A 22,654-nucleotide genomic window follows, 5' to 3' on the forward strand; every position below is an offset into this window, starting at 1 on the left:
GGAGGGGGCTGCCCAGCCCAGTGGGGCTGCCCAAGGTGCCTGGGGGTGGCAGGGCCCGGCAGGCGCCTGCTCCCGGGCTCCAAAAGGTAACTGCTAGCGCGATGCATGGAGTGAATGGAGCCGCCTCCGAGTCCACCTGCAAGCCTCTGGCCTGCTGCTGCTCCCCCCCAGAGCCTCCAGGAGGGGGCTGCCTGGCCCGCTGGGGCTGCTTGAGGTGCCTGGGGGTGGCAGGGCCCGGCAGGCGCCTGCTCCCAGGCTCCAATGGGTAACTGCTAGCGCAGCACGTGGAGTGGATGGAGCTGGCTCCGAGTCCCCCTGCAAGCCTCTGGCCTGCTGCTCCCACCTGGAGCCTGCACGGGCCTCCAGGGAAGGTCTGCCCGGCCCTGGGGGCCTGCCCAAGGCACCTGGGGGCGGCACAGCCCGGCAGGCGCCTGCCCCTGGGCGCCCAAGAAGCCTGATGCTTGGAGCCTCTCCCACAGCCAGGCTCGGGTCCGCCAGCACTTGCCCTGGGAGCAGGGCCCTCCAGGTACCAGGATGGCAGGGGGACAGCAGGCCGGGACCTGGAGCCAATGTTGAGCAGGGGGAACCGAGGAAGTGTAGGGGGAACAGTGAAACATGGAGGCACGATGCCCTGGAGAAAAGCATTTTCCCCCTGCCTGCACCGGTCAGTCCCGAGTAGCACATGGCTCCGCCGCCACTCCTGCTGGCTGATGCCGACCTGGCCAGCCTCCTCCCATCCCCAGCATCACATGGGAAGCCAGCACAGGGGCGCCTCGGCAGGCAGGGTCCTGGCATGACCTCTGTGGGGCGAGGCAGCAGGAGCCGGTGTCTGCTGGACCCCGTGGTTCGGGCTTGCAGCGCTGAGGCCACCAGGGCTGTGTGCATGGGTGGCTGGGCACCACGGTGAGCGGTACCGTGCGGGCGGGCGGGTGAGGGGCTGCAGTGCAGCAGCCGCCTCACACCAGCCCCCCTCAGGCAGTGCCGGCTCGTAGGGCTGCGCTGCTTGGGGAATGGAGATGTGGAGCTATTTATTTCTCCCCTTCAGTCTCTGGGGCAGTAGTTGGCTGGATGCAGAATGGGTCCCTCTTGCCCCTGCCCACCAGCAGCTACCATGAACCTTGCAGTAACAGGCAGGTGCAGTAGGGTTACACAGACAGGGGCTCTCTGGCCCAGGACAGAGGGTGTTTGAATATGGTTTGCTGGCCCACTGGGTGATAAAAAGTTCATGATCTGGCCCCACATTCAAAAAGGTTGGACATCCCTGAGCTAAAGTAAAGAAGAAACAGGACAATGTTAAGCAGCATTCCACAATGGGGAAGGAAAGGAGATTATAAATCTTCCCTTTTTCTTTCCCAAGGAAATAACTCCAAACTAAATAGATCCCTTCCAAATCTGCAAAATCTGGTTCAGTCCAGTTTGAAATGTTTCAATGAAACAAAGACATTTAAATAAAACCAATCAAAGATCACTAATTAGAATATTAGAGCCAGGCATCTATAAGTATAGGGTACAGGATGGAGTGAAATTTACAGAACTCAGATAAGTCAATAGCAAATCTGCATGCCACCCTCCTCCTGTTTCTTAAGTCTTCCTAGCCAATAGATGAGTATCTACGTTGTGTTTGCATGGTAGCTAGATAGACTTCGGGATTGTTGTATTTTGAAGTACAAGCAAATAACAGGTTGGCCTGTAGACCTGTTTCTTCCTCTTTTATCAAAGCTAACTCACATGATTACCTGTAATCTGAATAACAGTGAGCGCATCTACACATACATTTGATCTGGGATAAGTTTACTCTAGAATAAACTCTCTTGCGCAGGCATCTATACATGCTGGGACTAGACAGAAAAATTGCTGTTCTTACCACCGAAATTCCTGCAGCCCTGCAATGAGCCCCTGCTGCCACCGGGGGGAGCTCCAAGGGCCACCACTATGAAGCTGCCACCAGCAGGCACACTGACAATGGGCTAGGGACACCACCGCTGGGGCTGCCATCACGTTCCAGGGCCTCCAGCCCTGCTGCCTTTGGGGCCGCCAGATCAGCCAGGAGTGGTGGCTGCACATTATCCAGCACACCTGTGATGACAAGCAGTGGCTGAAGATGTTCCGCAGGGCTCGTTCCACATTCCAGGAGCTCCTCGAGCAGCTCTGGCCCCACCCGGAGCAGCAGGACACTGCCATATAGCCACCCCTCCCTGTGGACACCCAGCTGGCTCTCACCCTGCTCAAGGTGTCCACACCTGCCAGCCTTTGCTATGTGGGCCATCTTTTTGGGGTGGGCATCAGGGGTGACCATACTGGAGGTGTTCAGGGTCCTCCAGGACATTCTGGGGCACACGGTGCTCCACGTGCACAACCCCTGGCAGTGATAGCGGGGCTCTGTGCCCTGGGATTCAGTGCATCATGTGCCCCGGGCGAGACCCACATACCTATCACCTGCCCACTCCATGGAGAATGCCCCATTATAATTGGAGGGGCTTTCACTCCATGGTGCTCCAGGTCACTGTGGACCACTGTGGGGCCTTCATGCACATGCTTGATGGCTGGGAGGGCAGGGGAGTGAGGGCAGGGATGGGAGGCAGGAGACAGGGACTGGGGGTCGGGGCCCTGTGTGGGCCTTATGACATGGCTTTGGCTGGCGTAGCCAATGGTTCCACTCAGTCCTTGTTGTCATTGATGGCATGCTGCTCTGGCAAGTGTCCTCGGATGGTGGGGTGGCAAGTACAGACATGGGCATGGATGTGGGCATGGGCCTGGGCAAGGAGAAAGCCATTAGAGATCCAGGGGCTCTTTGGTCCCCGTATGGCTGTCCATGTGCTCCTCAGCCTGAACAGCTGTCTGCAGCACCCATTGCAGGGATATGGCACAGGACTGGCAGCCACATGACTGAGACAATGCCCCACAACACTTGCAGGCTATGGGCATGCTGCTGGGGGTGCACTGCAGTTAGGTGGAATTGGCCCTACCAGCCAGAACCTGCCTGCAGCTGGGCCTAGAGGCAAAGAATCTGGCTGAAGGCTGCAGCAGCCTGCAGCACCCTGTGGGCTGGATGGTGTGGCTTTGGCAGCTGCATGGCAGCACAATCCCAGGCAGCAGCGCTGGGGTGCAGGCAGGCTGGCAGAGCTAGCCTGCGGCCTGCCCATGGGGACAAAGGGGCCTGTAGTACTCTTAGGCTCCCTGCTGATGTGCCACAGGGCTCAAAATGCCTGCAGCCTTTTAAAACCTGAGGTAGGAGCTACAATAGAGGCAGCCTAGCTCTGGGGCAGGAGAGGCTCCCAGCTTGAAGCCCTGGGGCTATCCTAATGTCAGCCCCATAGTGGTACGGTTGATTTGGGAGCAAACTTGCTCCTGGACTGTGTCTACACGTGTGTAACTGTACAGTAACTAATTGCACTTAAATGTGCTACCTGTGACATGCTTAATTAGTGTGAAGTAAACTAGGCAGCTCCACAGTTAGGCATCTCATGTAAATGCTTCCAGTATGTAGTACTGAGGTGGCACCAGAGGTGGATCTGGGGGCGTTCAGTGGTACAGCTGCACCCCCCCCCCTTTTATTTCTGCTCCACACAAACTTCCAAATGAACTGTATGGAAGAGGAAGTGACATTTCAGACAGGACTGAGAAGGTTGATTGATTTCATGGCTCATTATCCTCTCCCTGATTCCTGCTAATCTCTCTCCCCATCACAGTTGTTGATGACCCTCTATCCTTTTTAAAGCTCTTTATGTTCCACTATTCGAACTATCATTTCTTCTGCCATTTTGCTGTCTGTTAGTCATTCCTGGTAATGTCTATCTTCTATTTCACAGCCCTGCATTCCTGCTAATATCTGCTTTCTATTTCACAGCCCCCTGCAATCTGTTTTAACTCGAGCTAAAAACCTTAACTGAGGCGTGGTAATACTAACTCAGATGTAGGAATGACCAACAGTACAGTATTGAACACACTGTCAAGATGCTTAGCTAAAATAAGAGATGTACTTTTAACAATAATAACTACAGGACTCATGACACAATATCTTTGACTATTTTTGCCTAGTTTGCCTAGTTTGCAATATTCTGCCCTGCCTTAAAAATGATGCACATCGTAGTTCATGCATAGGTCAGGCTGAATATTTTTACATGGATACTTCAGTCACAGAAACACATTGTGAAAATCAGTTAGATATAGCAGTCTTTATATTCCCCCAAATATGGTGGATTGAACAGATTCATCTCAGTAAGTTACTGAGTGGTTTATCATTTAAATGGTTAAAGCTGTTCATAGGATCTTGTCCCAATTCTTACCTATTTACTGTGTTTAAGCTGCTAGAGTATACCTTGCTGTTCATGAGAATGAGATTTTCTCTGTAGGCTGTGAAATTATTGCAGTCCCTTGACAGTAGTGAAGATGTGGGGGTGCGATAATCTGTATTTGAAAGATGAGAGGCAAGGTGCATGCATGCAGTGGGCTTAGAAAACAAGGATGGCTCGAGAGAGCGTTTCACGCTTTTCGGTGTGAGAATGTAGCTTTCATGTTAGTACAGGGGCTGAACAGGCTGAGGGGGTTGCAGCAAAGCATTTTCAGGGATAGAAGGAATGGTCAGCGTCGAGCTTATGAGCAAAAAAAATAACTCTGAATTCCTTGTTCTGAGTTTTTAGACTTTGACTTTTGCTGAGATTTTTCTTTTTGTGTTTTCGTAACTAACATTTAAAAAAATATATTTTTCTTGAAATAATGGATCTTTCTTTCCAGTCTTTAATGCTTTTCTTTTTTCTGAATATGAAGCATAATCAAGCCTGTTAAACACAATATTTGTTTTCGCTTGTGTAAAAGATATGTAAACAGTCAACAGCATGTTTTAACACTGAAATTGAATTATATCTTGAGACATGTTTATAATGGCTTGCTGTCTTACCTTGTCTCAGTGAACTCAGAACCTAGAGATTAAATATTGACACCATCAGACGCATTTTTGTTTGTGTTTTCTGCAGAGCAAAAATGAGCCTTACAGTCAGGGTGAATACAATGTTTACAGCACTTTCCAGAGCCATGAACCTGAATTTGATTATTTGAAGAGCTTGGAGATAGAGGAAAAAATAAACAAGATCAAGTGGCTACCACAGCAAAATGCAGCCCACTCTCTCTTGTCAACAAATGGTAAGACAGAAGAAAGATCCTGGGAAGTGTCAGGATTATTCTATCGTGGTTCATTTCATTGCCGACTGATTTCTCTTACGTGCTACTTTTCAGTATCATTTTAACCCACATTTCTGTTCCAGTAGCTTTCAGTTCCAGGAGAGACATTCTTATATTGATTTTTGTATTTATTACTTGTAAGTTGCATTTCCATTCACAGGCTTTACAGTTTCTGTCTGGAGGCCCATGAGGCATTTAGGGAGTTGACCGTGTTTTGCTATTAAATACAGTTCTATGTTGAAGGAAACTGTGTGAAAATGGCATTCAACGGTTATTTCTTGAAAGTGTACTCAGCAATGCCTGCTGAATTCAGTGATGGACAGAGTTTATTTTTCATTATCTAAACTCCAGTTAGCATTTCAGAATGGACATATATGAGAGAGAATGGGGTGGAGGGGGTTACTTTTCAGGCAGCATTAACAGAGTTCTGTTTCGAAGTTTAGAAAGTTCCTATGTATGCATGTCCATAGAAAACAAGGCAGAAATAATGGGATATTGTTGCTGATTCTCTTTTGCAACATGCTTTCAGAGTTGTGGATAAAAACAGGCAAGGGAGAAGGAACAGCAGGTTTACAAATATGTCACTGGGGGAATAATCTGTAAGCAGTAGAGTCGCATAAGTATCACCAGGGACATATTTGGTTTCCAGAATCTCTATTATTGTTGGTGATGCATGAGTACTTAGGGCACAGCTCAGGGACTTAGAGACCTTTGTTAAACTCTTTGCTCTGTTCCAGATTCCTGTGTGACTCTTGGTGTGCCTCAGTTTCTGATCTAGATGATGGGCCTAATACTGTGTGCCTACCTCCAAGTTTATTCTGAGGATAAATACATTAACAGTTGTGATGAGGTCACGTTCCATGCTAATCAGTTCATCAAAGTACATGAGCTGGATAATGGTGGTGGTGGTGATGTGTTTTCTGAATTCACTTTGCTATTTGCATACAAAATTATCATGAAGAAGATTTTTAAAAAATTACATTGAAAATTTAAAGCGTAGTTGTGATCAGAAAAGTTACATCACATATTTGGACATCATTTTTATGGTCACATTCCCAGCAGAGCAAATATTACCTAGAAAAACAGATGTGCAGCTCCCACTGAATTCAAATGGAAGTAGCACCCATATGTCTGAAGCTGGTTGCACATGTCTTCATATATTTGCTTCTAACAGAAAAGACATTTTTAATGCATGATGAAAACCCTGAAGGCCATACAGCTATGGGAGAAGGAGTTGGATTTTTTCCAGTTCACCTATCCTCAACAAGTTGTCAACTAAGTTTTGATTGCAGCATCTTAATTAATGGAGGCAGAAGGAATCCACTGTGGCTTTCAGGTCCCAGTGAGGGTTTGAAGTGTTTGCAGTTAGCAAAATTATACTTCAGCTTGTAAACTGAGCTAATTTGATGTTATAACAACAAATTATTATGATTCACTGGTAATTCTTTGCACTAATTGAGCCAGTTTCTGATTTGAGATGGAATGTGGCCCATACAGAGCCTTATATCTGAGGATTTCAAATTGCTTTCCAGGCATTAATTAATTTAAACTTCCCCGCACCCATGAGACTGAATGGTTATGGAACCTCACAATGCCATTTCTACAGTCACTTTTCAAAGCTTAACCATGCTTTGAATTTTAAAGCAGCATTGTGAGACCAGCAACCATGCATAGGTAAAAAAGGAATCAGCAAATACACTCCCTTAATCACTGCATAAACACATTTTCCTGAAAAAAAATGATGTGTTAATTGATAGAGATCAAATACACCTATATGAAAAATGCATCAAATGCTTATTCTTAAAATATTCATTGGGATTAAGGATGAACTGTATTTGTGTAATAATATAGTTGAATAGGAGTCTGCATTGAATTCTGTACTTTATAATACATCTACTAAACTACAGGACAGCAAAACTTATTTGCCAAAAGGAAATTGAGTTTTTTCATGCAATTGATATAGCTGCAACACTGAGCTGATAGCAGAGTACAGATGCTGAAGTATAGCTATACCTACATACATCTTTTTATCTCTATCTATAGCTGTACCAATTTAGATGATAAATTAGTTGATTTTTAGATTTTTTGTTGTTTAACAATTGATAAAAGATCTAAAACTTGTACAAAAGCTACATCCAAATAAAATGGCAGTTTATCTTTGCTTGTGGGAGTTGGGTTTATTGATATTAAAACATAAGAACGTTGGTAGCAAACCAACTTCAGAAATGAAAGCAAGTGACCACATTTCATCAGACTATTCTTTTCAAGGACTTTGTGTAACAAAAACTGTGGTCTACAAGAGTTGGAAGTGTCTTTAAAAACTAGCCTGAATTAAGGTAATGTAACAGATCCAGTTACCATTAGATCACATAGGGCATGTCTACACATTGCCGTACAGCAATGTTGTTATTGTGCCACGTTTTACTACTGTTTTTGGAAGTACTAAAGCATGGCGCAGTAACTACCCGTACTGCACTGTGCACGTCGGAAAGTTATTTTTAGCAGCTACTTTGCCATAGCGACATGTTATAACAGGGGAGCACACCACTACGGCAGAGAAGCTGCTGGTCATGTGTAGACACCCGTGGACTCTCTGTTGCTGTAGCGCATTACTATGGTGATGTAGCGTCATGTGTAGACACACCCATAGAGAGCAAACTCAGATTGTTGTCCTGATCCCTCAGCTTTAAACAAAGTCCAGGTCTCTACATCTTGACCTGAGGGAAAATTCTTGAGCTCACTAAAGTAGGAAGGTCCAGAGCCACTCTGGAAGCCGACAACTAGAAGCAATGGCTTGCCATTCAGTTTTACTCATACCGTGCAAGTGTCTGATAAAAGGATTCTGACCCCCAGATGATGGGTGTATTTTTTTTTCTGCCTGCTCTTCTCCCTCATTCCCATCCCAGTTAGTGACACTCCTTTAGAGCCTCTTTCTCTGTTAACTCTCTCTGCTATCTCTTTTCTGTTTCTTTTTCAGTGAGAAGAAATAGTCTCAGTCTTTGCCCAGTCCTGATTAACATTGCCAGCTTATGATTTTTAGAATAAAAAATCTTTGCCTCTGGCAGCAGGTCAGGTATCAGCTGTCCATCTCGTATTCCCAATGTTCCCCATTGTGTCACTTTTGGATACCCAAGCAAACTGGCATAAATTGCATCGTTATTTCCTTCTCATAGACAAGAGCCTTAGGTTCCCAAGTCCGCGCCTCGTGCAGGAAGAGTTCTTAGTCCCCTTGACCTTAAAATGGCTGATTGGTTCATGAGAGCAGCATCTGCTCAACACATTTTTGATAACTCCAGGAACTAGCTAACTCATGTCAAGGTTTGAGGAGCCAGTTGGAAAAGTGGGTTCGAGCTGCAAAATCTCATTTAGCTGAATGGGATTATTGCAGTATGGAACTGAACTGATCAGAAATGTGGCACCTTCTCAGGAATGTTTATTCTATTAAAGGCAAGTACAGAGATCAGAGTTCATAGATTCATAGATGTTAGGGGCTAGTAGGGACCTCCCAAGATCATCAGGTCCAACCCACCTGCGATTGGGCAGGAAAGACAACTGGGGCCAGGTAACCCCAGCAAGGTGAGCATCCAAACGTTTTTTGAAGATATCCAGAGTAGGTGATTATAGGGGAACCTATTCCAGACCCTGGACACTCGAGTTGTAGAGAAGTTTTTCGTTATGTCTAATCTAAAGTGGTCTTCTAGCAATTTATGACCATTAGTTCTAGTCTTCCCCTGGGGAGCCCAGAACTAATGATCCTTTTGCTATTTAACAGCTCCAATTTCTTACTTTCCTTTTTTAAAGACAAAACTATCAAATTATGGAAAATTACTGAACGAGATAAGAGACCAGAAGGATATAACTTAAAAGATGAAGAAGGGAAACTTAAAGATCTTTCTACAGTAACATCACTACAGGTAAGCTGTTGTTTTTATGAGAGTTCTTTCCCCAAACTCCAGTTGCTTGATATTCTTGCTCTCATTCAGCAAAGGATTTAAGCATGTGCATAACTTTAAGCTTATGATTAATTCCATTTCCTGGATTGGAATTGTAATTCCTAGAATCTGGTCTTGAATCTCTCAGACTTTTTTCAAGAAGCAAATGATTTATAGTGTAATAATCTACATGAAAAAACTGTTTAAAAATAGCATCATTTTAGTTTAGGTAGTAACATATTTTTTTAAAGTTTGAATTACCATATTTTCACATCAGGGTTCTTCATTTTTCTGTCTGACATTATATATTAAGTTCCTGTTTAACAAAGTTCCTGTTTTATTCAGAGCAATTGAAGGGACAAATTCAGACAAAATGAGCCAAATTCAGGCATGTGTTCATTTCATTATAAAGAAAGAAATGACCCATCCCATTGTGAGTGTGGCATGTGGAATAGCTAAAACTGATGGTAAGGACATGCGCTGCTGGGAGCAGACAGCTGGGGATGAGCTAGTACAGCTGAAGTCTTCATTTGGTAAACCAATAGGCAATTGCCTGTGAAATTTAACTACCACAACACTGCTGAGAGAATGGCTGAATTGAGCTGTTGAATATGTGCAATGCTGATGTAGTACCCCAAGTTATTTCTTGGAGTTTAAAAGTTGAAGCCACATTTAATTTTTTTTTAGGGAAGAACCCAGCCGCAGTAAAGAGCTGAAGGGTAGAGGTGTCTAATGTAAAGCGTGCAAGCAGTCCAGAGAACACTCTTCATTTGCTAGAGAGTTATCCTTCCTTATGCTTGTTGTCCTTTTGTCTTGTGATTATTCAACTTTTGAATACCCAGTGGCCAAGCTTCAATAGGAGAGGTGAAGTGGGGCTCCCCCAGGGACTATTTTATTATAGGTTGGTAGGTAAGGCACAGTCTTGGATAGTGTGGGATGTGAAGGAGTCCCCACAAGCTGTGGAGGGTCTAACCACTGGGTTATTAGGCAAAAGATGATCATCATTCAAAAGAGAATGTGAACTGCTTGTATACTGTCAATTAGCCATCCTAGTTCTGGTAGGTGTCTTCCCTCCAGGCAGTCCAGATATCCTTCACATTTCAGGATCTAATGAGGAACCCTGAGTCAGATGGCTGAGCTTGAAGGAGGAGTGGGAATTCAGACACACCCCTGTACTTCACTTTTCCTATTAACTTGTTCTTGGTACCTCTGTGAGCATCTATGCACTCTGAATCGACTTTGGAAGGCCCCTAGATGTCCCCCTTCACTATGTAGTGATAGGTGCCTAATCTGTTGATATGGATCACACTCCTCAGGCAAATCTTAGGTATAGTGATGCTGCAACAGGAATGTCTACAAGGTCAGTCTGGATCTGGCCCTTTGTCATTTGAATTTTTTTGATAAGGCATTTGAAGAAGCCCAATAAATCATGTAAAATGTAATTATGTTGTATTCTCTGCTCTGCATCACAGCTCTCATCATATGGACAGAAATTACTTATTATTTGCCCATTTTCATTTTTTTGCAGGTGCCTGTGTTGAAACCTATGGATTTAATGGTAGAAGTCACTCCCAGGAGGATCTTTGCTAATGGTCACACCTATCACGTCAACTCAATTTCTGTCAACAGCGACTGTGAGACATACATGTCAGCTGATGATCTCAGGATTAACCTCTGGCACTTAGCAATCACAGACAGGAGCTTCAGTATCCTTTATTATGATTGCTTGCTCCACTGATATTCAGGCTAATAGTGCTTTCAAAAATGTATTTAAAAATAGAACACATGCTTTAGCATTTGTTTTTTGATCTTAAAAATACACCTCACGTTCGTCAGAGTTAGCAGATAAAGTCATCATGCTCTGGAGCACCACTCTGCAGGGGATCTAGGTGATGTAACTGGTTGCCAGGGAATTGTAAAGGATAAATACCAACCTCCAAATTGGTTAATGAATAATTATCAGGAAACTGATGAACTTTGAATCATTGCTAAGCGCCTAATTAGGGTATACCTCATTACCCCTATCTCCTGTAGGGGAGATTGCTTCTTGGTAGAGGAATAAACTTTTTCAGAATTGATCATCCTTACCCCTGTTCATTCCCACCTGATGTCTGAAACACAAGCAATATTCTACCAGACCCAGCTGCTTTGCATAACATTTTTGGCTTGTTGGTCGTATACTATGGGATGTTCATTCTAACCATCTAGGAAGGCACCACCTGCATTGCACCAGAGTGGGGAATGGCAGTTGGTTTGGAGGAGGAAAACGTGGCACTCAGAAGAGTATTTCTTTATTTTATGCAATGTAAAGAGACCAGTAGAAGAGAGAAAAGCCACTTTGAGGCCAGATCTGAATACTGGTTTTGTCTCCCCCATTCCAGTTTTCTTGTGCTGATTGTTTTACGTGTACTAAAGGGAGGTTTTGCCTAATAGGCTGTTGGAATTTGAAGTGAAGGCAAGGATGTTCTGAAAGAGGGTTTCTGCGAGAAGGCATGAAAATGAAGGGATGTTTCTGGTGATTTCCCTCCTGTAGTTAAATTCTTTCCTCCTTCGTCTCCTCCCTCTCAGTACCGCTGAGTCATTTGTAGCACTGGAGCCAAAGTCAGTGAAAAGATTCTCATGAAAGCCAGTGGGCTGTTAGATTAGATCCTTAAAAAGTAAAACCTTTGTTGCCTTTAGCTGGTAGTGCTAAAAGACATCCATACAGAATATATCTCTAGGCTCTTATTTCTCTCACACTATTCAGATTAGGGTGTTGGCTTGTGTCCTGTAAAGCCAACCTACTCAGAATGTTTTTCAGGAACAAATTAGAAGATTTCCTGCATAGCTCATTTACATCTGAATTTGATTTCTAAGTCATTGTTACTTCCCTTCTGGATCATGGTTCTGAGAGAGCAGGTGTTTGTTTAAATGGGAGTATTAAACATCACTTTGCCAGCTCTCTTCTATGCAAGCATATGTGCCTCTGCAATATGGGGTTTATGATAAGCATAAGGTGAAAAGTTGCTGGGGTTCTCTTGTTAAAATATCGGCAGCACATCCCTGAATCAAAGGCAGTTCATTATTACAAATCCAGGATAAAAGAATGAGGAAGCCATGAGTTTCACTCTTTCTAAATACACATCCTGGTCCATAAATAGCATTAGGGCCATGACACAAGGTGAGAAAAGCCAGGACATAGAACTAGTAGACTTATCTAACTTCTGCCAGTTTCTGTCACAACTTCCCCCTTAATTGAACATTATGTTTCAGTTAGATTTGTTTGTAGAGCCTTTTGTGTTGTTCATTGGTCACGAGGTTAATTTAATCGCTCAGGAGACTAAAAGATTGATCTCACTGCCTAGAGCCTGACCTAAGAGTTGACAAATTCTGTACATGCTTCCACACACAACTCTGCCTCTGCACATCAGTCTTTGCTATGCCTATTCTAAGCAAAGAGGCTCTGAGACCTGCATTATAAGTAACTGTTCCCTGTGAGTCTATAGGCATATTTATGGTCACTTTCATAAAAAGAATTATAATTAGGGACAAACTGTCCAAATCTGGGAGTCTAAAATAAAGCATCTAAATCTCTATATAAGTACCTACATAGAAGGTTCTGCTCCTTGGAATTAGGTGCTGTGTACTAGGGGTGTGAGAAGTTTCAGTTGTCGATTTGGTTCAGAGAAGATTCAGCCCAATTCGGAGGTCGAATCACCAAATCCAAATCGAATCAGGAACCCCCCCCCCTTCCAAATTGATTCAGAGCCTCCAAATTGATTCGGAAAAAGATTTGGAGATTTGGAAGGCAGCCTTTCAGGGGAACAGAAACTGCTAAGAGGGAGGGGGAGCAGGGGGGGAAGACTGACATCTGTAGCTGGCCAATGACTGTGATCTTTCCCTGAGTCCCCTTCCAGTCACAGTGCTCTAGGGGAGGGACATAGAAACAGCATATAAGCCGCTGTCTGCCACCTTTCTGTCCCTTTTGTGAGCTGTTTCTGCCTGAGCAACAGCATCCGAAATGTACTGGACTGTCTTGGCTTCCTAATCAGTCTCCTGCTAGTTTCTGTTCTTGGAAAGGATTGGCTACAACTTACTAACTAGAATCCCTTTACTTATCCCTACCCAATCCATTTCTTTCAACTTATTCTTCCCCCAAAACCTCTTATTTGTTCTTGGGGATTCCCCCCCACCCCACACACACACACTTTTAAAGAAGAAAGCTGTGTTTTCCTTGGCAGTGTGATCCATCACTGTGCAGGAAAGCACATATATTACACACACACACACACATACACAGAGAAGAAGTAAAGATATTAATATTATTAATTACACACACATACAGTAAACACAACAGAGAAGGAGTCAGACATATACATACAGTAATCAGAGAAGAAGAAGAAATATTATTAGTTTCATACACATACAGTAAACTAAACACAACAGAGAAGTTGTCAGACACATACATACAGTATTCAGAGAAGAAGAAGAAGAGGTATTATTAGTTAATTACACACACACACACACACACACACACACACACACACACAGAAGAAGAGATATTACAGCGGCACACACACAACCACATTTTCCAGCATAAGAAAGATTAATATGAAGCATGCTGGAAAGGCAGGCGTCAGGTCTTCTGGTAGGAGAGGGGCTTGAGGGAGTAGGGAGAGAGCTAGAGCTTCAAGTCTCCCCCCTCCCCCAAACATAGACACGTCCTCTTTTCTGACAGTCATGAGTCTTCTGCCAGTAGGAGCAAGGAGGTGGGAGCAGTACCTGCACCACCTCCTTTAACTCCAGAAATAGCCACCAACAGAAGAATGACAGTCTCCTCCACCCCACTTTCATCTCCCAGCATGAGCCTCCTAGTGCCAGAGGAGGAGATGGATCTGGAACCAGTAGACCTGAACGCCCTAGCAAAAGAAACTCTGGGGACCAAGGGGGAATCTGAGTTTGTGCTCCACACCCCTCAAAGTTCCCAGAGAGCCAGGTCTCCTTCTCCGGAAAGCACCTCGGAGGAGGTTGAGGTTGTGGAGGCAAGTGGCTCAGCTGAGTCAGCTCCTCCTGTTGTTGTGCCTCAGCCTGCTGAGGCGGGGGATAAGGCAGGATACCCACCCTCAACTCCGAAGCAGGGGTTAGTCTAGTGTGGGATCATTTTGAGGTGGCAGATGATCCCAAGTATGCTATCTGCCAGCACTGCCAAAGGCAGATCAGCCGGGGCAAGGAGGTGAAACACTTCACCACCATGGCAATGCTGCTGCATCTCAGAAGGCAGCACCCCTTTGCCCTTGTTCCTCCTCAGCCTGGCACCAGTGGGAGTGTGCCCAAAGGGAAGTCCTCCTCTTGCTTCAAAGCCTCCATCCTCATGAAGCAGAGGCAGGCCATCCTGGAGCGGTGGGGGAAAGCCGCAGACAAAAGGGAGTGCGTTGCAAGAGTGAGTGAGGTCACCCAGAGCATTGGGGAAATGCTTTCTCTGCATGGCCAGTCCTTCTCCTTAGTTGAGTGGCCAGGATTCAGGCGGCTCATGGCACTCATGGCCCCATGTTACCAAGTGCCTGCACACACCACCTTTAGCAGGAGGGTGGTGCCCTCCCTGTATGAGACATGCAGGGAGTACTTAAGGGAGGAGCTACTCAAGGCAGGGCTGCAGGTAGCCTTGCAGTTCATCTCCAACATCTGGAGCAGCTGGGGTAGAGATCACTCCTACCCCTCCCTCACAGGGCACTGGTGCGATCAGTCAGGCCATCGGTGGGCTCTCTTTCAAGCCAAGGTGATGGATGAGTACCACACAGCAAGGAAGATCATGGTGGCCGTGAACCGCATGGTGCAGGGTTGGCTCACTGGGCATGGTAAGCTCACCTGCGGGTTCATGGTCACTGACAACGGGGCCAATATGGTCAAGGCAGTCTGTGATGCCAACTTTGTTGGCATCCACTGTGTGGCACACAAGTTCCACCTCATAGTCAGGTTTACCTTAGAGAGGGACAGGGCTGCCGGTGATGGTGCCATCACTAACACCCAGCTCATTTCCAAATGCAGGAGGGTGGTAGGCTACTTCCACCACAGCATCAAGGGGGGCAAGATGCTGCGGGAGAAACAGGCAGAGCTGAGCATCCCACAGCACACAGTCATGCAGGATGTGGAGACTTGGTGGAACTCCATGTACCTGATGCTGGAAAGGCTGGTGGAGCAACAGCAGGCCATCCATGAGATGCCCTTGCTCGGGGAGTTTGGGATCAGTGGCCCCCTTAACAAAATGGAGTGGGATACCATCTCCCAGATCTTGGTGGTCTTCAAACCATTCCTTGAGACCCTCAGCACTGGTGATGCCCTCCTTAGTCAGGTGATCCCCATAGTGAGGGAACTTGAGAAGCAAATGGAGACGTTCCAGGGGATCAATGTATGTTCCTGGCTGGGGTAAGCCGCTGTCACCAGATGTGCAGGCACTGGTGAGGCGGCTGAAGGAGGAGATGAGAAAATGGCTGGATCTGTTGTGGTCCAGTATAGTCCACATGCTGGCAGGCATGTGTGACCTGAAGGTGAAGGGGATGTGCACCAGCAGCACCAAAACCGTCAATTACTGGACGCAAATGCTGGTGAACAGATTCAGGGAGGCAGAAGGGCAGAGGCGAGGGGACATGGAAGAGGGGGATCCACTTTCCCGTGCCAGCACTCCCAGCACCAACATCAGCCAGGCTCTTCCACACCAGCCACTGCCAATGTGGGCCAAGGGCATGGCTTTAATGTTTGGGTCCAGACGCACCAGACCCCAGCTTCGGGCAGGCAGCACTGAGCCTTCGGTGGCTACCTATCTCGCTGAGGATGTGGAGCTGCTGCCTTGTGACCCCTTGGCTTATTGGGCAACCCGCAGCCAGATGTGACAGGATGTGGCCACGGTTGCCCGGGAACACCTGTCTTGTCCACTGACCAGTGTTCTGAGTGAGAGGGTGTTCAGCATTGCTGGGGATGTTGTGACACCCCACCACACCTCCTTGGATCCTGGGTTGGTGGAGAAGCTGGTGTTCCTCAAGGTGAACTTCCCCCTGCTGCCATTCCCCAAGCTCCACCTGCACATGGAGTGAGTGCCACCCTCCTCACTCCATCCACACCTATTTCCTTTTAATTTTTTTTAAACCCTTTAATACCATGCTCTCAGAGCTGGAGGTGGCACTCATTGCATCACCAGCCAGTAGGGGAAGAACATGTCCCTGCTGAGCTCCCATGCCAGGATGAACTTGGAGGTATGGTCTGGGGCTATGGGGAAGGAGGAGGCCCCAGGTCCTGGGCATGACCACTAAAACTGCACCCTGCCAGGGTCAGGAGGCCTGAAGGGACTGCCGGTGGTGCAGCAGCTCCAGGAAATGCCAGGACCGAGGATCTCCCTGGTGAAAAAAGGCAGGTAGGAGATGCCATAACCTCCAGCCACCACACGCACGCACAGTCCTGGCTGGGGAAAGCCCAGGTCCCCAAGATCTTTGACAGGCCTGAGGCTTGCTGGTTGCAGTGGAGATGTGAGGCTCCAGGTGAGCTCAGCTTAGCTGCCTGAGATGCCATCTCCAAGCCATGGGCTTTCAGGTTTAAAATGCTTTGTCAGGCTGAGGAAGCATTTAGTTGGTGTGTGTGTGCTATTCCCAGATGGATGGAATAGTAAAGAAGCCAGAGGCTGGCATGCAATGCAGGCAAGAAAGCCAATCAGTGAACATGGAAATGGAGGATTCAGGGGGTGAGAGACAGGCTGGGGTAGTGGGGAAGGGGGATGTAGCAGATAAAAGTGGAGAGGTACCCGGGGAGTCAGATGTCAGGCAGGTTGTAGTGTGTCATAATTCCAATATCTATAGTGAGTCCATGAGTTTCTGTGTCTAGGAGGTTGATAAAGTGAAGTTCATAGGCCCATCTGTGAAAAGTGGTTTGTAAATTCCCTTTGAGGATCAGGACTGAGAGACTGGAGACAGAGTGTTGGGGTTTTTTTTGTGAGAAATATGCTTCCACAGGCAGTTGGGTACTGTCTTTGATAGATTCTGGTGCACAGTTTGTGGGGGTACTGGAGGTACTTGACTGGTTTTGGATGTCTTGTCATGGCATGGTCTGGATCCATTCAGTGTGTTTTGGGCTGTAGGAAGTTGGCTTCTGATGATGAGGTTAGCAAGCTTCAGTGCTTGTTTGAATTTACAGGCCACTTTTCACAGATGGGCCTATGAACTTCACTTCTTCAGCTTCCTAGATACAGAAACTCATGGACTCAATATAGACATTGGATTTATGACACACTACAACCTGCCTGACATCTGATTCCCCAGGTACCTCTCCACTTTTACCTGCTACATGCCCCTTTCTCAACCCTTGACTCCTCCATTTCCATTTTCACTGACTGGCTTTTTTGCCTGCATTGCATGCCAGCCTCTGTCTTCTTTACTATTCCATCCATCCATCCATCCATCCATCCAGGAAGAGCACACATACCAGCTGGATGCTTCCTCAGCCTGACAAAGGGTTTTTAAATCCGAAAGCTTGCAAAGAAGAATTTCTCCAACTATTCCATTGGTTTAATACAAGATATCAGATTGACCCTAAGGACCTTGTCTGGCCTATGTCCTTAGACCACCATGGCTACAACCTACACCCCTTAACACACACAGGTGACACGAGTTTTGCTTTCAGCAGTTTGAGGTGCAGTTTCACATAAACCCCTGCATCACTCTGTCTGACACCTGGCAGGCCTCCCTCATCCCACATGAGGGGTGGTGTATGCCCTGGGAGGATAGGGTGGCCATTTAATGCCCCACTCTCAGAGCTGGAGGTAGCAGTTTAGTTTCTCACCAGCCAGCAGGGGAAGAACATTTCCCTGCTGAGTTCACTTGCCAGGAAGAACTTGGAGGTATAAGGGCTAGGGCTATATGGGGAGGAGGAGGCCCTATATCATCCTGAGCATGACCTAAAACTGCACCCTGCCAAGGTAAGGAGGCCTGGGTGGGCGTGGTGGCAGCCCCAGGAAATGCCAGGACCACAAACCTCCCTGGTGAAAAGCGGGTAGGAGCAGGAGGCACCTGATAACCTCCAGCCACCGCACAGTCCTGGCTGGGGCAAGCACAGACCTGAAAGATCTTTGAGAGGCCTGAGGCTTACTGGTTGCAGTAGAGGTGTAAGGGTGAGAACAGGGGCTACCCTCCCTGCAGTTTTCACTACGCTGTGCCTTAACACACACACAAAGTCACTCACACGTCACAAGTTTTGCTTGTCAGCACCTTGAGGTGCAGTTTCCCAGAACCCCTGCACCTATCTCCTTGAAACTTGGCAGGCTTTGTGACCACAGAAGGGGCTATCATTCCTGTTGTTTTCATTCAAATATGCCCCCAAATTATAAAGTTATAGGTATTTTAGTGATTCCCCAATATAATATATGGCCAAATCTCCGAATCTCTCCGAATCAGCACCGAATCTTCCAATGCCAATTCAGCCAAATCAATTCAGGACAGTGATTCAAACCTCCAAATTGAATCACTGTTGTCCAAATCAGCTGAATCCAAATCAAATACTTCCCTATTCACACTGGCCTACTACGTACATGGATAGCAGGGCTGTGAGACGCTTCAGTCCCTGATTCAATTTGGCAGAGATTTTGGCCCAATTTAGTAGCTGAATCTCCGAATCCAGACAGTGATCTGAATCAACGAATTGAATCACTGTCCCCAATTCAGGCCAAATCCAAATCTGAATCCAAATTGAATAGGGCCCATTTCACACACCACTAATGGATAGGTTCAGCCTCTCTATAGCTTAGCTGTTCCCTTCCTCTTTGTCCAAGCAGTTGCACAGAACCTGGTCTGATCCTGTTCATGTCTCTCTGTATTTACTCATTCCTCTACTAACTCATTCTTTGGATAACTTTTGGCAACAGGAGCTTGGCAAAAGACGCTACTATGCAGCCTGCAGCATCCCATTCTTCTTTCAAAACCCTCGTGAATCACCTCTGAATCACCTTTCGTGTGCAGCTCTGCTAGGGGAACATACACAAACTGCCAGGGTGGAAGGGTGCCATATAGAGGCATCTACCAATGCCGTTTTCCCTACCTCCACCCACAACATGCCCACGTGCATGCACATGTGTGCCTTCATGCACTTTCTGGAAAGGGGTACTGCATTACCAGTAATTGTCAAGCCAAAGCTCTGGATCTATGGAAAAGCTCTAATCCAGATCAGGGTGAACTTGAGCATGTTATTTTTGTTGGTTAAAGAGGATGGAAACAGGAACAAGTATGCTCTCCTGGTCCCAGATAAGGGGCAGAGGGAGCTGGAGGAGAGCACTAGTTACCTGGATCAGGGAAAAAAGTGGGAGATTTTCACAGGATAGGAAACTGTTCTTTTCAACCCCTCTTTACATTGACCTAGATTTATTCCATAAATGCTAATTGTATATTTTCTTCCAGCTTCTTCTGAAGTATCTGGCCACTTCTGTTGATGGGATACTGGGTTAGGAAACATGATTCAGGGTAACAATAACTGGCATGATTCAGGATAACTATTCCTGTATTCAGAATGTTTGCTATGTATATGCAAACATATTTATGAAAGATAACAACTTTATTATAAGTAATCCTTTTTGTTATGCCAAAGGTGTTTTAAAAGATACAGAATCATAAAAGAACCACCTTAATCAGCTTTAAAGACCCAAATATTTATTATATTTCAGGATGACCAGATTCATTATTTTAAGGTGATTTTCCATGGTGAAACTTTGCATACTAAATATCAGCTCAAGCTGAATTCTGATCTCCAAAATATGTGTAAATCCCTGAAAATGAAAAGCTTACTGTGGACATAGTGATAAAATCAAAACTTAAATGATCTGAACATGCTTCTGTGTAATAATACTTGACATTTCTGTAGACCTTTTATCTTCAAATACATTACACACAACATACAGCTAATCCTGACAGCAGACTTAGAAGTAGGTACATGAGAATGTTTTTATGTAACTGAGGCAGAAAGTTTAAGTAAACTGCTTAATATGACCTTACCCCAGATTCAAACAACATTATATTACATTTGCCTTACTATACAGACTCTTTTTTGCAGTCATCAGGAAAGCCTGGATCCTCAAGATGCATTATAAAAATTCTGGCAAATGTGTATGAAATAGGAAAGCTGAAAAGGAGACTGGGTTCTTAGGGCCACAGCCACTGCTGTGTTTACAGATAGGACAGTTAGAAAGCATAAGTGTATGAGATTTAAAAATACCATTCAGGAGTTTATGGTGCTGCTATTATGCATTTATTTAGTCTTCAGCTGCTGCTAGGAGAGCTGCATTTCATGCACTCACAACTTCACTCAGTGGAATGTTTGCTGATCATATATGATGTTCTTAGAGTTTTGTTGAACCATTGATTTAACCAGTTCCTGGAGAAAACACGCAATTTCCATGGGTATTCTGAGACTTCTAAGGAAGAAAAAACAAGAGTACATGTCTAAATAATAGTTGGGATACAAAAAAGTACCTGTGTGCTTTTTGTTACATCAAAGCTGTTTGGAAAGATATAGAATCATAAAAGAAATATCTTGATCAACTTTTTAAAAACTCAGTATCTAGGAGTCAGGATGACATGGAGACAAGTTTGCACGAGTACACATCAGAGCAGGTAATGAGAGAATTCAGGTGGTAGTTCTCTGAGGCATAGCCTAAACCAGCTCTGACCATTGGGAAGGCTATCAGGCTGTACTCCATATGTCCACATGACAATGAATTGTGTCCTCCAGTTGGATAGTGTTGGGTGTTCATTAGGGGGAGTAGGTTGGGTTGGGACCCATGTAGGGTTTGTTATGAAGAGGTTTTAGGTAGGACTTGCCTGGTAATATTAGAGCCAATACTCCAAAGCAAACATGGGATTAACAAGAGGGTAATACAGCTGGAAGAGATGGTAGAGGATGGTTATATCTGTATCAATCTATATTCAAATATATTTTTGTCCATAGTTGCCCAAAAAAGAATATACATGGTCCTCTATCATAGTGAAATTACAAAGTCTGGCTCACTGAGACTGAAGGAACCAATAAGCAAGTACCAAGATACTGTAGTCCCATTCTGTTTTACTTCCCATTCCACAGAAATCACTGTTTACTAGGGGTGTGTGATTCAGAGGAGATGCGGCCTGATTTGGCGGCCAGATCTCCAAATTCAAATTGAATCAGGAGACCCATTAATCTCTCTGGCTCGAAACAGAAGCCTCCAAATTGATTCGGAGAGATTCAATGATTCGACTATAGACACAGCTTTATATGTTTTTTCTATGTTCCTCAAAATACCAGGCGCGGCTTGTGAATGCTGAGATAGAGGGGCAGATGGAGTGTCCCACAGGAGCACAGGGGGGTCCCCTGTGTGCTCGGCAGCGGACCTGGAAGTGGACCAGAAGTACTTCTGGTCTACTTTTGGGTCCACCGCCATGTGTGCAGGGGACCCCCCTGCCTCCCAGCTCAGCAACTGGTGCCTCCTGGGTCTGGAGGGCACCCAGAGTCCCCTGCAGCTAATCGCTGAGCTGGAAGGGTGCAGGGAGGGGGCATTCCCTGCACATTTTTTGGTGGACCAGAAATACTTCCAGTCCACTTCTATGTCTGCTGCTGCCCCCTGCACTCCTGTGGGACACTCCATCTGCCCCACCGTCTCAGCATTCACGAGCTGCATCTGGTACCTTGAGGTACCTAGAAAAAAACATATAAAGGTGTGTCTATGGTCAGATCACTGATTCTCTGATTCAGAATTGAATCTGCAGATTCAGATTTGACTGAATCGAATCAGGACAGTGATCTGAATCAGTGAATTAAATCACTGTCCCCCAAATCAGGCTGAATCTGAATCGAATACTGCCTGCTTTACACACCCCTACTGTTTACATACAACTTCTTGGTATTTTTACAATACAAGTGTCTTAGAGGAATATAGCTGTGTCTGCTGTAGGCGGGATTAGCTGTTGGTAATGTTAGGACGCAACATTAACCTAACCCACACTTGTCCATAACTTGCCTATAGTAACAGTAAAAGCATGAAGTGTGCATGATACAGTTCAGAGTGGGCACATTAAAAGAAAATTCTGGCAGTCAAACTCTCTGTAAGTGAGTACTGTTAGACTCCATGCCTTCTACTCTGAACTGTGAAGGTCTGGGCTCTTACAATCCCAAAAACACTGTGTTGTTTCCTAACCCCTTGCTACATAGAAGGTACCTGAATACAATGCAATTATATTTTAGATCTGAAACCTGATTGCATAATATACGTGTCAAAGCAATACACAGGCAATATTTTACATAAAAGTGGCAGTTCTTAGCAAGTAATCTGGCAGTGCTACGTATTTGGCTTAGTGTTTGTCCTCTGAGGCAGCCCTGCTACATACAATGAACTATGTTCTGTTTGCTGAAGAGACTAGAAGTGAGCGTGACACAAAAACAGCATGTGTAGCAGTAGAGTTTCTGGACATAGACTTAATTGTTTTATGGATTCCAGAGAAAAACAACCCAGGAAAAATATAGAATATTTTTAAAGAACATTTTAAAATAGTTTTGCCTTGTAGGGA

General features: G+C 45.5%; 1 protein-coding gene across 3 annotated transcripts in view; it reads left to right on the top strand.

Moving 5' to 3' along the window:
* Window positions 1-22,654, top strand: part of PPP2R2C (protein phosphatase 2 regulatory subunit Bgamma) — a 325,395-nt gene that overhangs the window by 231,336 nt on the left and 71,405 nt on the right. For all 3 annotated transcript variants that reach the window (XM_025195330.1, XM_025195335.1, XM_025195342.1), the window contains 3 exons: window positions 4,974-5,139; window positions 8,980-9,092; window positions 10,639-10,816. In XM_025195330.1, coding sequence (XP_025051115.1) covers window positions 4,974-5,139; window positions 8,980-9,092; window positions 10,639-10,816 — 457 coding nt within the window. The remainder of the gene's footprint in view (window positions 1-4,973; window positions 5,140-8,979; window positions 9,093-10,638; window positions 10,817-22,654) is intronic.

Source organism: Alligator sinensis, unplaced genomic scaffold, assembly GCF_000455745.1.
Source record: "Alligator sinensis unplaced genomic scaffold, ASM45574v1 scaffold421_1, whole genome shotgun sequence".
In the NCBI taxonomy this organism is placed as follows: Eukaryota; Metazoa; Chordata; order Crocodylia; family Alligatoridae; genus Alligator; species Alligator sinensis.